Genomic DNA, 12,264 nt, shown 5'->3' with positions numbered 1-12,264 from the left:
TTTTTCTTTTTTATGTGGGCTTTCCTCCCCAAAGGACACAGCTGCTGAGCAGTTGTGCAGAATGCACATTGTTCCTGGTCTGCACTTGATAGAAGACATGATAAAAGCCAAGACTATGTGGACCTTGTCAGGACATCAGCTGACATTCACTAGCCAGGTAAGGAATCTCCTGAAGATCTGGGGCACTGTTTTCACACAGGACAGTCTGGAGCTGGAGCATGGTTCCCTTGATGGGCTTTCCTCACCAGAAAACCTTTTTCTGTGATCAAAACGAGCTCCTTTGTGTAGTCTAAAACTAGGTGATTTAAGACAAGACAACCCAAGCAACCACATCTCCTGTCTCAGAGACAAGCAAGAATCTGACATGTGAATGGTGTTTCCATATATGCACAATGTTCTGGAGAAGAGACCTTTTCCCTACACTATCAGCAGCTGGGATATCCATGTGGCTGACATGGAAGAGGCAACAGTCTCCCTTCAGACTGAATGCTCCCTTGGAGTTTGCATGCTTGGACACAGCCACATGATGAATATTTCTTCTTCTAGTTTCTCTTTTCCTCTCCATTACATTTTCCTTAGTCCCCCTAGCAGAGAAGTTTTCATTGTTGTGTTCTGACGTGGAAGGCTCTTTTTTTCCTTTTCCAATTGACTCACATTTTCCGGTATCCACTGCTCTCTCTCTCCATCCTGGACCTTTCCTGCATGCAAGCCCACAGCTGGCAAGGTGGGGAGCACTGTTTCCTCTCTGAGGATCCAGCCTTGGCCTTGAGGTCTAGGTCATAATACATCAAAAGGACAAAGCACTACTGGGACCAGGAGAATCCGAACTGAGTGTGTCAATGCTCCTTTTAAAATTCTTTCCTGTTTGTTTACTTAGGAGCTTTTTGATCTGGGAAATCTGCACTCCCCTTCCTCTGTTTCAAACTGAGTCCTTAGTGATGTAAACTGAAGTTTAGGGCAGGGAGGAGCAATTCAAAATGCACATGGTAAAATGAAGAGCACAGGAAAGCTGTGCTTCCCTGAGCTTGAATCACGGCTGCAGCACCAAGGCTTGGATGCTTCCTTTGTAGTTCAACCTTGGGACACCCTCCCACACTAGGCTGCAGGGCATGGATCCATACATAGTGGAGGGACCAGACACCTGCCTTGTAATTCAGTGAGCCTGGCTGCTCTGGCTTTGTTATGAACACTCCTTGTAGGCACAAGGAGTCAACAAAAGCTGCAGTCAAAGCTGCACTTCCAGAACTGCCTCCAAATCCGCCCTGTGGTGGGCAGGACATCCTTTTGTGATCCAGAGCTGTGATCAAGCATTGCTCACACTCAAACTTCCTTCTGGAGCAGGAAGTCCCACATGATGTCTTTTTTTTTTTTCTGTATTGAGACTTAAAAGTACCACCCAGGATCAAAATATCACCCAGACTCAAGTAGGGTGGGGTGATTGTCTTACACCCAGGCCATCCCTTACATTTACTTTTTCAAGAGTAACTCTGGCTGTGCCTTCCCCTTGCTGACCCATAAGGACTGATTTACAGCTGTATCATGGTAACACAGATGTACCACAAGGAAATTATTATTGTTGTTATTATTATTATTATTATTATTATTATTATCATCATCATCATCATCATCATCATCATCATTATCATCATTACCATAATTATAATTATTTTTATTATTATTATCACCCAGACATACATCAAATCTTTCCGGTATCAAGACCTGCCAGGGGAACTGTACAACATCTTGCAATCAAATCTCCCAGCAGCCAATGGCATCATGCATATTGTCAACAGCCTCAGGAAAAAAATCAGCACTGACAACCTCAGAAACCCACAGGTACAGAAACATTCATATTTCTTCTCATCTATGGGACAGCAGAATAAACACTTTTAAAAAAGTAATTTTTATCATTAATCTTCCAAATCAGTGAGGCTTTTTTTTAAAGGGAAAAGGCTATCTATTTTTTTTTTTCAGCTCTGATTAGGCCTGTTAGGTATTATTAAAATACCTTCAAAAGTAGTTAATAGTACTGCATAAGCCAGATAAAAATCTTGCAGTGATGCTTTTGCCACGTTTGGATAAGAAGAGAATTCTACTTTCATTAATAAAATCATAGCAAATGAGCTCTTCTTCTGCTGTATCTTACAGAATATGTATCTTACAGGACTAGTATTGAAAAGCATTTTTCACATAAAAACAAAACTAAGATTTTCTTTAACTGGGCTGTAGTGCATTTTGAAATTATAATCAAAAAGTTGTCTGGGTGTTAAATGAGAACAATAATCATTAGGTTGTGCCCATCTCTTTGAGGATGATGGTCTCCTCTAGATCTTTACATGCAAACCACAAGCTTAGCATTCCAGTATCTGCTCAGACCTGGCTTCAGCCCCAGCCATGATTTTCTTCTTTGTATCTTCTTGCAGAAAACCATTGGTGAGATCCTTGCCTCAATGGAGATTTTCAGTAGATTTGAAACAATACTGGAGGTAAGCAAGTTTGTGTCTACCCAGGAAGCTGTGATATTGCTGCTGTACAAAGCCTGCTGCTGATTTGGGGAGAATTTTGAATAGCATTTAAATACATTTTAGTGATTTGTCTTTCTTTCTGCATGTTTCTTTCTGTGCCATTTTTGGTCTTTATTTTCTTATTTTACCTAATGTAATGGCAAATATTGGAGTTTTCATATCCATAGGGGATGTGGCACAAGCAGCAAGGGTACATTCCTCTTTCCCATCTTCCCCTTGTCCCTGCAGAGATGTTCCCCACAGCATGTTTAGTTCTTGACCACAGCTGAGTCTCTGTGTTTAAAGCACACAGGGAGCATTAGCCTGGGACTCCCTTGTTCATATTTGCTGCATTCCCACCAGTGGTTTCCTTGTCCCAGCTGTGGTTTTGTGGCACTCACACTTCTGTTCTATCACACACCTGTCCCTGGTGTCCAGTTGCCTCTTGCACATTTTGCTTTGCAACAGCTCTGCCTTTAGTGAGCTGTTTAATATTTCCTCTCACTTCCTGCTGGACCCCCCTCAGTAATCCATGTTAGATCCATGATGAAATCTCCTGTTGTTTTTGCAGAACTGTGGCCTGCCTGCAATACTGGATGGACCAGGCCCCTTCACTGTGTTTGTACCCAGCAATGATGCTGTGGACAGGCTGAGAGATGGAAGGCTCATTTACCTTTTCACAGAGGTGGGAGCCCATAGCACTGTAAGATATCCTGAGCTGGCTGAGTTACACTGGAACTGGTCATTGCTGGAAGTTGTTCTTCCTGGGGGTAGCCAGACCATGTCTTTGTTTCTGTAAGGCTCTAGGAGAGAAGGGGGTGCTGATGGAGCTTGCAGTAAGAAATATGGTCAGCCAGATTGCTTAAATCTGGTGTTTGATTTTCATTCCTCACCCTAGCTTTGGGCAGGGGAAAATGAAGGAACTTATTCACCAAGTGAATTCACTGCTGTAGGCATTGACATTGTCAATCTCTGAATAGAAGAAAATGTAGTTGCCTCCTCTTACTCCTGAGCATTGAAGGGATATCTGATTCTCATGTTCTCTCCTTTCCTTAGGGCATAAATAAGCTTCAGGAACTGGTGAAACATCACATCTACACTTCAGCAGCGGTAAGACAGGCAGCTCTAACCCCAGCCCTCCTTCAGACCAACACCTTATCAACCCTTTGCTCTGGCATAAAGGTCACAGTGTTGATGACTTCAGTTGCTGCTTCTTGGACTTCCCCTGGAGGAGCAGAGATGTGACTCTGCAGGATCTGAAGAGGCAAAATATTTGCCATGAAAGGAGTTGCCAAAAGGGACAGCTGTGCTCTCTCTCCCCATGAAGGAACTCTAAGTTTTCTGGAGTGTTGGTGCTCCCTAGTTGGGTGGCCTTTACAATGAAAATATGGTCCAGCAGAGTTTGCTGCAGGACACAAAAATAACAATTGTCCTGGTTCTCAGAACTCTCACTCAAATTATTACATTTCTAAGTACAGAAGCTGCAGTTTACATTTTTTTTCTGCCTTTAAGCTTATTTTTTCAGTCAAAGTATGTTCTCTATTATGCTTCTGGCTGAACTTTCATTGTTTATTGAATATGTCCTAGAAAAAACCATTATTAGTCTGACCCTACTTGCAGCTGTATTAGCAAGAGACACTGTTAGTGAGACTTCATTTCAGCTGTGCTGGACAGTCACCTAAACAAGGAATGAAAACCAAGGCAGCTGCCACCAGCACTGCTGTGTTTGTGGTTCTGCACACAGTTCACACAAAGTCCTGGATTACCCTCTGACCCCTTGCTTGTTTATAAGGTATTTCATGAAATGCAAATGTTAAGTCCCCTTCAGAAGTTTCTCAAGTGGCAGGAATCATGGAAGGATTCTGTAAGCTACACTGAAATGACCCTGCTTTTTCATGGTACCACCCCCTTGTGTTTTGTTTCAGGTGACTGTAGAGCAACTGCTAATGATGCCACACATTGTTACAATGGCTAACCAGATACTCACCATCAACATTAGTGCAGATGTAAGTGTGAATCAAAACCCTTTGGGGCAAACCCTTCTGTGCTAGGAGAAAGTCTGCACCTGGTTCTGAACAATGTGGTTTCAGCCAATCTCTGCTTCCTCCTCTGCTTAAAAAACTAGACTTGAACAAGATCATTGAATTCGTTTGCTTCTTATCCAATCTGTGACTCCACTAAGAGGCTTGACCATTTGTGTGGTTGCCCTTGATGCTGTGAACCATCTGTTTTCCACATTAGCTTTATGTAGTTGATCCTGTCTAATGGGCTAAAATTGTGTTTCTCCATCAGGGAAGAATTCTGATGGATGAATCAGGGATCCCCTTAAAAATGCGAGACATTGTGGCTTCAAATGGTATTATTCATACTTTGGATGGCATCTTCATCCCTCCTTCAATCGTTCCCATTTTGCCTCACAGATGCAATGAAGAGCAACATAAGATCGTGATGGTAAGTCAGCTTCTCCCATTCTCATGCTCAAGCTCAGCTGGTGCATGCTGTGCACCCCACACTCACCTGGAGGGCCAAAAGCAGGCTGTGTAAACTGCATTTGGGAAAGGTGGTCTGTCTGAGAGCTCCCCTGCTGTGAACTTTGGCAGCACTGTCAGCGTTTCTTCTGCTTCCACTTGGCACTGCTTTCCTGCTAATCAGCAAATGTTCCTTGTAGGTTGTTGTTCTTTCCATGCACCCATCCTACCTTTGATTCCAAAGTACATTTGCCTTTTCCTCTATGTGATCTTCTTCCCACTGGAGTTGCTAACTCAGCTGACAGTGCTTTGTTCTCACCTCTGCCAGCACTGGTGTCCTGTAGCCTGGACAGGAAGCAGGCATTCAGTAGCAGGACCTACAAATGCTGTGCATTATTCTCACAGGAACTGTTTCATACACCTTATTTGAGGTGCTTGCTCCCCAGTTTGATCACTGGTATGTTACTGAGGAAAGAAGGTGAGGCTCTGAATAGCAAGAGGTTTGGGGAGACACAGTGAATCCCAAGGGGACAGCGTGTCCCCATAACTTGCTGATTCAGTGAGTCTTGCTGCTTGGATGCCCAAAGTCCTTTCCAGCCTAGCAGGATGCCTAGTGGCAGAGAAACTCAGAGAGTCTGAGACAGAGAGACCCCAGCTTCAGGCAGGTGCAAGCATCTCCTTGAGACACGAGACATTTTATTTAAGTTATAAACTTGACGGATTTCGAGTGTGGAAACTAATGGTTGTTAAGTATTTCACATACATGTTGTAAGGTTTTTGATATAAGTACTGGGAACAGTAGCTCTGTAGCATTCTTGGAATAGGGAAGGAGTTCCTTTGAGAAAATTACATTTTTGCATCTTCTTTTCTTAACAGGGCTCTTGTGTGGATTGTGAGGCCCTCAACAACAGCACTTGCCCACCTGGCAGCAAGGAAATGGTAAATATTTGTAGTTATTTCTGTCATTTCTTTGCATAATGATAAACAGGGACACTAACAGTTTTAACTCAAGCCACTTTCAAATAAATAGGGAGCAGGAAAGGCAGCCAGTAGAGAGGCTTGTTAGAGGGTAAGTATCCAAGCTTTGTGGTCCCAGACTGTTGCCCACTAACTGCTCTGTGCACTCTCTTATTCTGGGGTCTGCCTGCTGAATCAATGTGAAGCACAGTGAGGAATTCTGCTCTAAATGAAATTGTAGACTTGCAGCTTTTAGCACTTCTGCTCTGCCTCAGGCAGAGCTTTCCTGCCCACATGCAGGGTTTGCCAGCTCCTCCAGAGTCTCAGATGCAAACCTGATTCCAGAAGTACCATCCAGTACTGCCTCTGCCTATATCAGAGCCAGGGAATCACAGAGAATCTGCTCTGCAGAGCATGAGAAACAGTTTGTTCCTGGCCTGTGCTCCCTGTTGATTTAAAGATGAGCAGAGCTAGCTGAAGGTGGAGGAAGGAGAAGTGGTGCTGTTTGAGTTATCTCATGCTGAGGTTAGCAGAACAGCAAGTTCCAGGAAATGGCAATGTGAAGGCCAGACCCAAGATGTTGTTTGTGAAAGCCAGAGAGATGCTCACCACCCTTAAACTCTTGGGTGTCCTCTGAGAGGTCTGACTTTCAGGAGAACTTGCTAATGCTGTCTCAGCATGGATGTCTGAAGTAGAGATCTGCAAAATCACCCGTTGCCATTTTCCTCTCTGACTGAAGCTGGCAGTCAGAATCACCTGGGGCCCAGTTCTACCCGTGCCCAACTCCAAGACAGGTCACTGAGCATTGTTCCAATGTTATTTGCCACCCTTCCTCTTATATATACCTCTCTTCATCTCACCTTTGTCCTTTTCCTTCCCTCCCTCACTCTCTCATTCTCTCCTTGCTCTTTCTATGCCCCACTCTCCTTTCCTCCTCCCCTCTCCCCTCTCCTACCTCTTTCCTCCCCTCTTTCTTACCCTTGATTTCTCCTCCCTGCCACCCTTATCTCCCCCTTGTCTCCTCACCCCCCCTCCCTTCCTTCCCCTGTGCTTGCTGTCTCCCTTATCACAGATACTATAATTAGAACTAAAGGGCAGCACCTTGGCTCAGGCTTGGGGACTCTTGGGAGCAGGAGGAGGCCACCGTGTGCCTTGGTCCATCCTGGGCCTGCCACAGCTCTGTGCTGTTCACCTTGGCTCCTCAGTGAACTTCCCCAGCTCAGAGACAGGCACAGCTGCTCTCTGCAGCACAAAGAGCCAAGGGGAAGGTGACAGTGCTAGTGGTTTGTTTTGTTTGTGCAGGAAGCAACGCTGTCCCCAAAGGAGTGTGTTTACATCCACGACCCACAAGGCCTGAACGTCCTGAAGAAGGGGTGCGCCAGGTACTGCAATCAAACCATCACGGTGAGTGGCATGGAGGAGCACGTTCCCTCTGGGACAGCTCAGCTCTGCCCTTCCTCACTCACCAGGAACAGCTCTGGCTCTGAGTCGAGGGGGCTGGATGGGGGCAAAAGGAAAGCTGTCCCCAGGACCATCGCATAAACAAGCTACCTGCTTTTGCTTGTCCAGGAGAACACAGGGTACCAAGCTACTGCAGAAGTTAGAAGGCAGCTCAGTTAAACCTGAGTGCAATAACTAAATAAAATAAAGCATCCCTGTTGTGACCTGCCAAGCTGGAGGAAGCCATGATGGTGTAGGGTTAACTGGCGTGTGCCAGCTTTAGCATTTCTCCCAAAGGAAGCTGAGCACAGGGAAAGTGCTGTAAGCTGTGAAGTGATTGCATCCTGTTTATGAACCACTGTCAGATGGTTCAGGAAAGTCTCTCTTAGGGAATTTATGGACCTCATGTTTGTCTGCAGCTCCTGAGCTCTCACAGTGCCAACTGTATGTAATGATTTGTGGGTGTTTCATTAAATACTGCTGATTGTTTGTATTATGATTGTTCTTCCTTTGGTTGGTCATGACAAGGCCTGCAATCCAGGACTGCTACATCACTCCACAGGAATGCAGTTCTGGGCAAGGATGAAGTAAAAGTGAGTGGACCAGAGCTATTAAATAATTAAAAGTTCATAAAAAACATGTATCCTATGTGTTGAAGTCACAGAACAAGCAGAAGATAATGATTTGCTTTGAGAAGAACTGGCTGTGAGCAGGAAGAGGGTCATTATTGAAAAGTAATTTAGGTGCAAGACCTCCTAAGAAACACAGATGCTAACTACAACATTCTGTTTCCCTCCTTTGGCAGAGACAAGGACCAGAATTTGAGAATTATGAGCACAGGAGTACTCCAGAAAATTCTTCTTAAGTCATGTCATACCTTATTAATTTTGCTTTCTTTTTTCAGAAACCTGGATGCTGCAAAGGGTTCTTTGGTCCAGACTGTATGCCATGCCCTGGGGGATTTTCCAGTCCATGCTATGGCCGGGGAAATGTAAGTGTGGTTGGAGAGTGTAGTTTGAGATAAGTACAGTTCAGAGTTGGTGTTCCAGGGATAAGCCCACAGAGGTGGTGGCAGAAGATCCAGGGAGAATGGCACATATTTGGTGAGAATTAGGTCATGGCTGTTGGACACAGCTCTGGCTGTGTGTGGTCTTGTATTACCACCATTCTTCAAAGTCCTGTTTGTTACTGTGAGTATCAAAGTACTGTTAATGGCTATCAGTGCCTTGGCATTTCTCTGAGTTTCAATCACTTTGGTTTTTTTCTTGTTCTCTTTCCAGTGCAGCGATGGCATTCAAGGGAATGGCAACTGTTACTGCTTTGAAGGTTTCAAAGGCACAGCCTGCCACATCTGTGCAAACCCAAACAAGCACGGCGAGAACTGTGATGAAGGTTAGGAACTCTGATGGAGAGACTAAAGGATAATTTAGAACAAAGATAATGGTGCAAATTCATATATATTGGATTCCATTCTGGCAAGACCAGCATCATGAAAGAAGTGACAAAAATGGCATCATGTGTGTCCCTTCAAACAACAGTGGAGAAAACATATTTGACATGACAGTGGTGATGTTTTGGAAACATCAACCTAATTTAGATCTCTCCTGTTAGGAAACAAAAGACAGTTGACAATGACCTTGAGATTGATAGAGCCTAAATCTGAGTCTGTTCTTACAGCCTATAGAAAACATGGACCCAGGCAGTCACAGGATCTGTTCCCTGGCCAGGCTTGATTTGTGATGGATGTCTCTCAGCAGACATCCCCTCTGTCAAAAAATAATAATGGAATGATTATTTGGTGTCACTAGAAATTGTGAAGGAAAGTTGGAAATCTACAACTGTGGTGGATTCTGGACTTTCTGTGCTTACTGATCTTACTGCATGTCCTTGACAGATTGTGGCTGTGTCCACGGTGTCTGTGACAACAGGCCTGGCAGTGGGGGGGTGTGTCAGTCCTGGTCCTGCAAGGAAGGCTACACGGGGAAATTCTGTGACAAGACATCCAAGAACTGTGGCCCCAGTGGGCTGTCCCAGTACTGCCACCAGCACGCTGTCTGCAGCCTCAATGACACAGCAAGGTCAGTCTCTGTGGCACGTTGGGGGCACACTGCCATTGTGCATGGCTGCCAGCCCTGTGGCTGTGTGTGTCTGCGGTGCACAGGATGGTGTGAGTGACTCAGCCAGCCTGCTAGGAATAAATCTTGCTTGCCTGAGGGACTGCTCTACCTGTGTCCCTCTTGTGTTTATACTTTTAAGGTGCATCTGCATGGATGGATACGAAGGGGATGGGTTTTCCTGCCAGCCCATTGACCTGTGCACTCAGCCAGAACGGGGAGGTTGTTCACAGAATGTAAGTGGGGTCAGACTGTGCAGAGTGGAGAGGCAGCTCCTCTCAATCAGAACAGGGATCCAGGACTCCTAGGATTGTTACAGATTTTATGTGCTAATTTTTCCTGTCTGTCAGATGAGGTGGAATAACAAGTGCCTTGGCATAGTCATTGTAAATATGTCGATCATTTGGGCTGGTACCAAAATGTGACACTCCAAGGGTAGTTTGGCTGGTTCACACCAGACATTTTATCAGCCACACAGATTAGCTGGACAGATAATTTTTGATTTGCAATGATATTCCCCTCAAGCTCATCTATCATGTGTTAATTTGTCTGTAGCTTAACTGTGAGATCCAACACGTATCCCCAGTAACCATCAACACTACATTTGCACCCATGTAGTACTTCATGTTGGAAATTACTGCCAAATGGTCAGACCTCGTCATAAATTAGACCCCTTCAGTCAGAGGAAGACATTGGGCCATATGCAAGAGAACAGGATGGCACTGGGTACAAAGTAGGTCTTTTCCTGAGAGAGATCTGCCATCTATCATTGATTCCATCCCAGACATCCAGGCAGGAGATTATGGTCCTCCTCTTCAGGGAACACTTACTGTGTAATGGAAGAGCTTTACATGATGATAATGAATGCCCCATAAGTTCGGAGCCACCTTAGACACAAGTGTCTACCTCTCTGAAAACACTGAATGTCTCCAGAATCACTTTATTACGAAGTTTTCTATGACTTTTCTGGAGAAGATGCTTCCACCCCCAGTTCCCAGTGCTGGAATCAGAGTCGGTCAGTCAGAAATTCTCCACAGTTTTAGGAAGGAGATTTGTCGCTGTATTTTCATTGCACTCTCCCTTCTGCTGGGTGTAATTCCTTCTCTGTCCCTTCTCCTGAAGGCCCTGTGCACCAGTACAGGCCCTGGCACTGCCACCTGCCAGTGCAACGTGGGCTGGACCGGGGATGGCAAGGCCTGTGTGCCCATAGACAACTGCATGCTGGAGAGCAGGGGGAGCTGCCACCTCAACGCCGACTGCGTGTACACCGGGCCTGGGCAGGTATGAGCATGGCTACCAGCCTGGTGGTAGCACTAACACTCCCCAGCTGCTCTCAGGTGGCCCTGGACTGCCAGAGGTAAAAACGGGGCTGGCCAGCAGCCAAACCTGCTTGTCCACTGCCAGAAACCCCAGCTGCAGCTGCAGCACCACAGTGCACCTGCATGTGAGGTGCACTGGTGTGTTCAGGACTGCTGCTCAGCTCTGGGACTTGTGCAGCAAAGGGACAGGACGACAGTCTGTAATACAGCTTGACCTAAGGCAGCAGTTGCTGTGTGCCCCTTTCCCCTGACCACAGCACTGAAGGGCATGTGCAGCTGTTCAGACAGTCTGTGCAGGGAGCTGGGCCAAGGGAAATGCAGGTAGAGGTAGGAGGAAGGTGCACATGAGAGGAGACCTCTCAGGGTGCTGCTTCTGCCCACTGAGCATGCACAAGATGCTGAAAAAAGGTACAAGAGCTGTAGCAAATTTTAGTGAGGTGAGATGTACAAATGCTCTCCTAGACATCTTGAAAGAAGGAAACTTTGAAATTAACTCCTTTCTGCCATTCACAAAGTCTGAGTCATTCCCTAAAAATTTCCTCCCTGGAAACAAAGGAGGAAACCATCATCTTCAAGTGACCCCCACAGCCAAGCAGTGCAGGGAATCAATGTGCTTGAGTAACCAGGCAGCTTGTGTGCTGTGATTGAGGATGATGCTCTGCTAAGGAAGCAGCTCCATATTTCCAGGTCTTGAGGGACCAGGAAAAAAACTTGGGAAAATAAATTAAGGATAAATTTTGCTGCCTTAGACATTTTTTGGATAGTAAATGAGGATGCTCTGGTAAGTCTGTAAAACTGAAATGTCTTTCTTGCAGAGCAAGTGTGTCTGCAAGAGGGGTTATGCTGGCGATGGCCACAGCTGTGATGCCATCAACCCGTGCCTCATGGACAATGGTGGCTGCCATGACCTGGTGAGTAGTTAAAGAGCTCTCCTCAGGCTGGCATGGCAGGGCAGGCTCACCTGCTCCCTGACAGGTTTTGCAGCAGCCATGGCATTGAGAGAATTGCAAGGTTTTTGTTATGTCATCTTACTGGCCTGCACTGATATGCTCCAAAGAGGAATCCTCTGATTTTTGTGGGTTCACACAACCAAAGCAATCACCTAGGCTTGGCTGCATGAGGAGAACACTCAGTGCCACCATAAAGGCAGCAGGGGGAAGGTGTTTGTGTGTGCTACTCCAGCCCAGCCCTTGGAAGGCCAGAATTCACTTCTGAGATGGATGTGACACTACATAATCTGTGTTTGCTCTCTAATTTCTTCTTCCTTTCCTTGTATTTGCAGGCTACGTGTGTACCCCTTGGTGGAGGAGAGAGATCCTGTGTTTGCTCTGAAGGCTACTTTGGGGATGGCATGACATGCTATGGAGACATTCTAAAAGTTAGTGAAGAGCAAATGTCTGAGGCCTTTTTGGGACTGGGGAGAAGTGGCTCTGCTCTCTCTTTGCTTTTCCCTGTTACCTGA

General features: G+C 45.7%; 1 protein-coding gene across 3 annotated transcripts in view; it reads left to right on the top strand.

The window, feature by feature from the left end:
• Window positions 1-12,264, top strand: part of STAB1 (stabilin 1) — a 54,031-nt gene that overhangs the window by 16,390 nt on the left and 25,377 nt on the right. For all 3 annotated transcript variants that reach the window (XR_010368476.1, XM_064432447.1, XM_064432448.1), the window contains exons 13-28: window positions 35-157; window positions 1,690-1,836; window positions 2,424-2,486; window positions 3,076-3,189; window positions 3,561-3,614; window positions 4,430-4,510; window positions 4,797-4,955; window positions 5,849-5,911; window positions 7,232-7,333; window positions 8,274-8,360; window positions 8,650-8,761; window positions 9,264-9,447; window positions 9,626-9,719; window positions 10,606-10,764; window positions 11,618-11,713; window positions 12,085-12,180. Coding sequence is in view for 2 of the 3 variants with exons in the window: in XM_064432447.1 (XP_064288517.1) it covers window positions 35-157; window positions 1,690-1,836; window positions 2,424-2,486; window positions 3,076-3,189; window positions 3,561-3,614; window positions 4,430-4,510; window positions 4,797-4,955; window positions 5,849-5,911; window positions 7,232-7,333; window positions 8,274-8,360; window positions 8,650-8,761; window positions 9,264-9,447; window positions 9,626-9,719; window positions 10,606-10,764; window positions 11,618-11,713; window positions 12,085-12,180 (1,734 nt within the window). In the remaining variant the exon portion in view is untranslated. The remainder of the gene's footprint in view (window positions 1-34; window positions 158-1,689; window positions 1,837-2,423; window positions 2,487-3,075; window positions 3,190-3,560; window positions 3,615-4,429; window positions 4,511-4,796; window positions 4,956-5,848; window positions 5,912-7,231; window positions 7,334-8,273; window positions 8,361-8,649; window positions 8,762-9,263; window positions 9,448-9,625; window positions 9,720-10,605; window positions 10,765-11,617; window positions 11,714-12,084; window positions 12,181-12,264) is intronic.

This window comes from Passer domesticus, chromosome 9, assembly GCF_036417665.1.
Source record: "Passer domesticus isolate bPasDom1 chromosome 9, bPasDom1.hap1, whole genome shotgun sequence".
NCBI classification, from domain to species: Eukaryota; Metazoa; Chordata; class Aves; order Passeriformes; family Passeridae; genus Passer; species Passer domesticus.
This window is presented reverse-complemented; position numbering and strand designations above follow the sequence as displayed.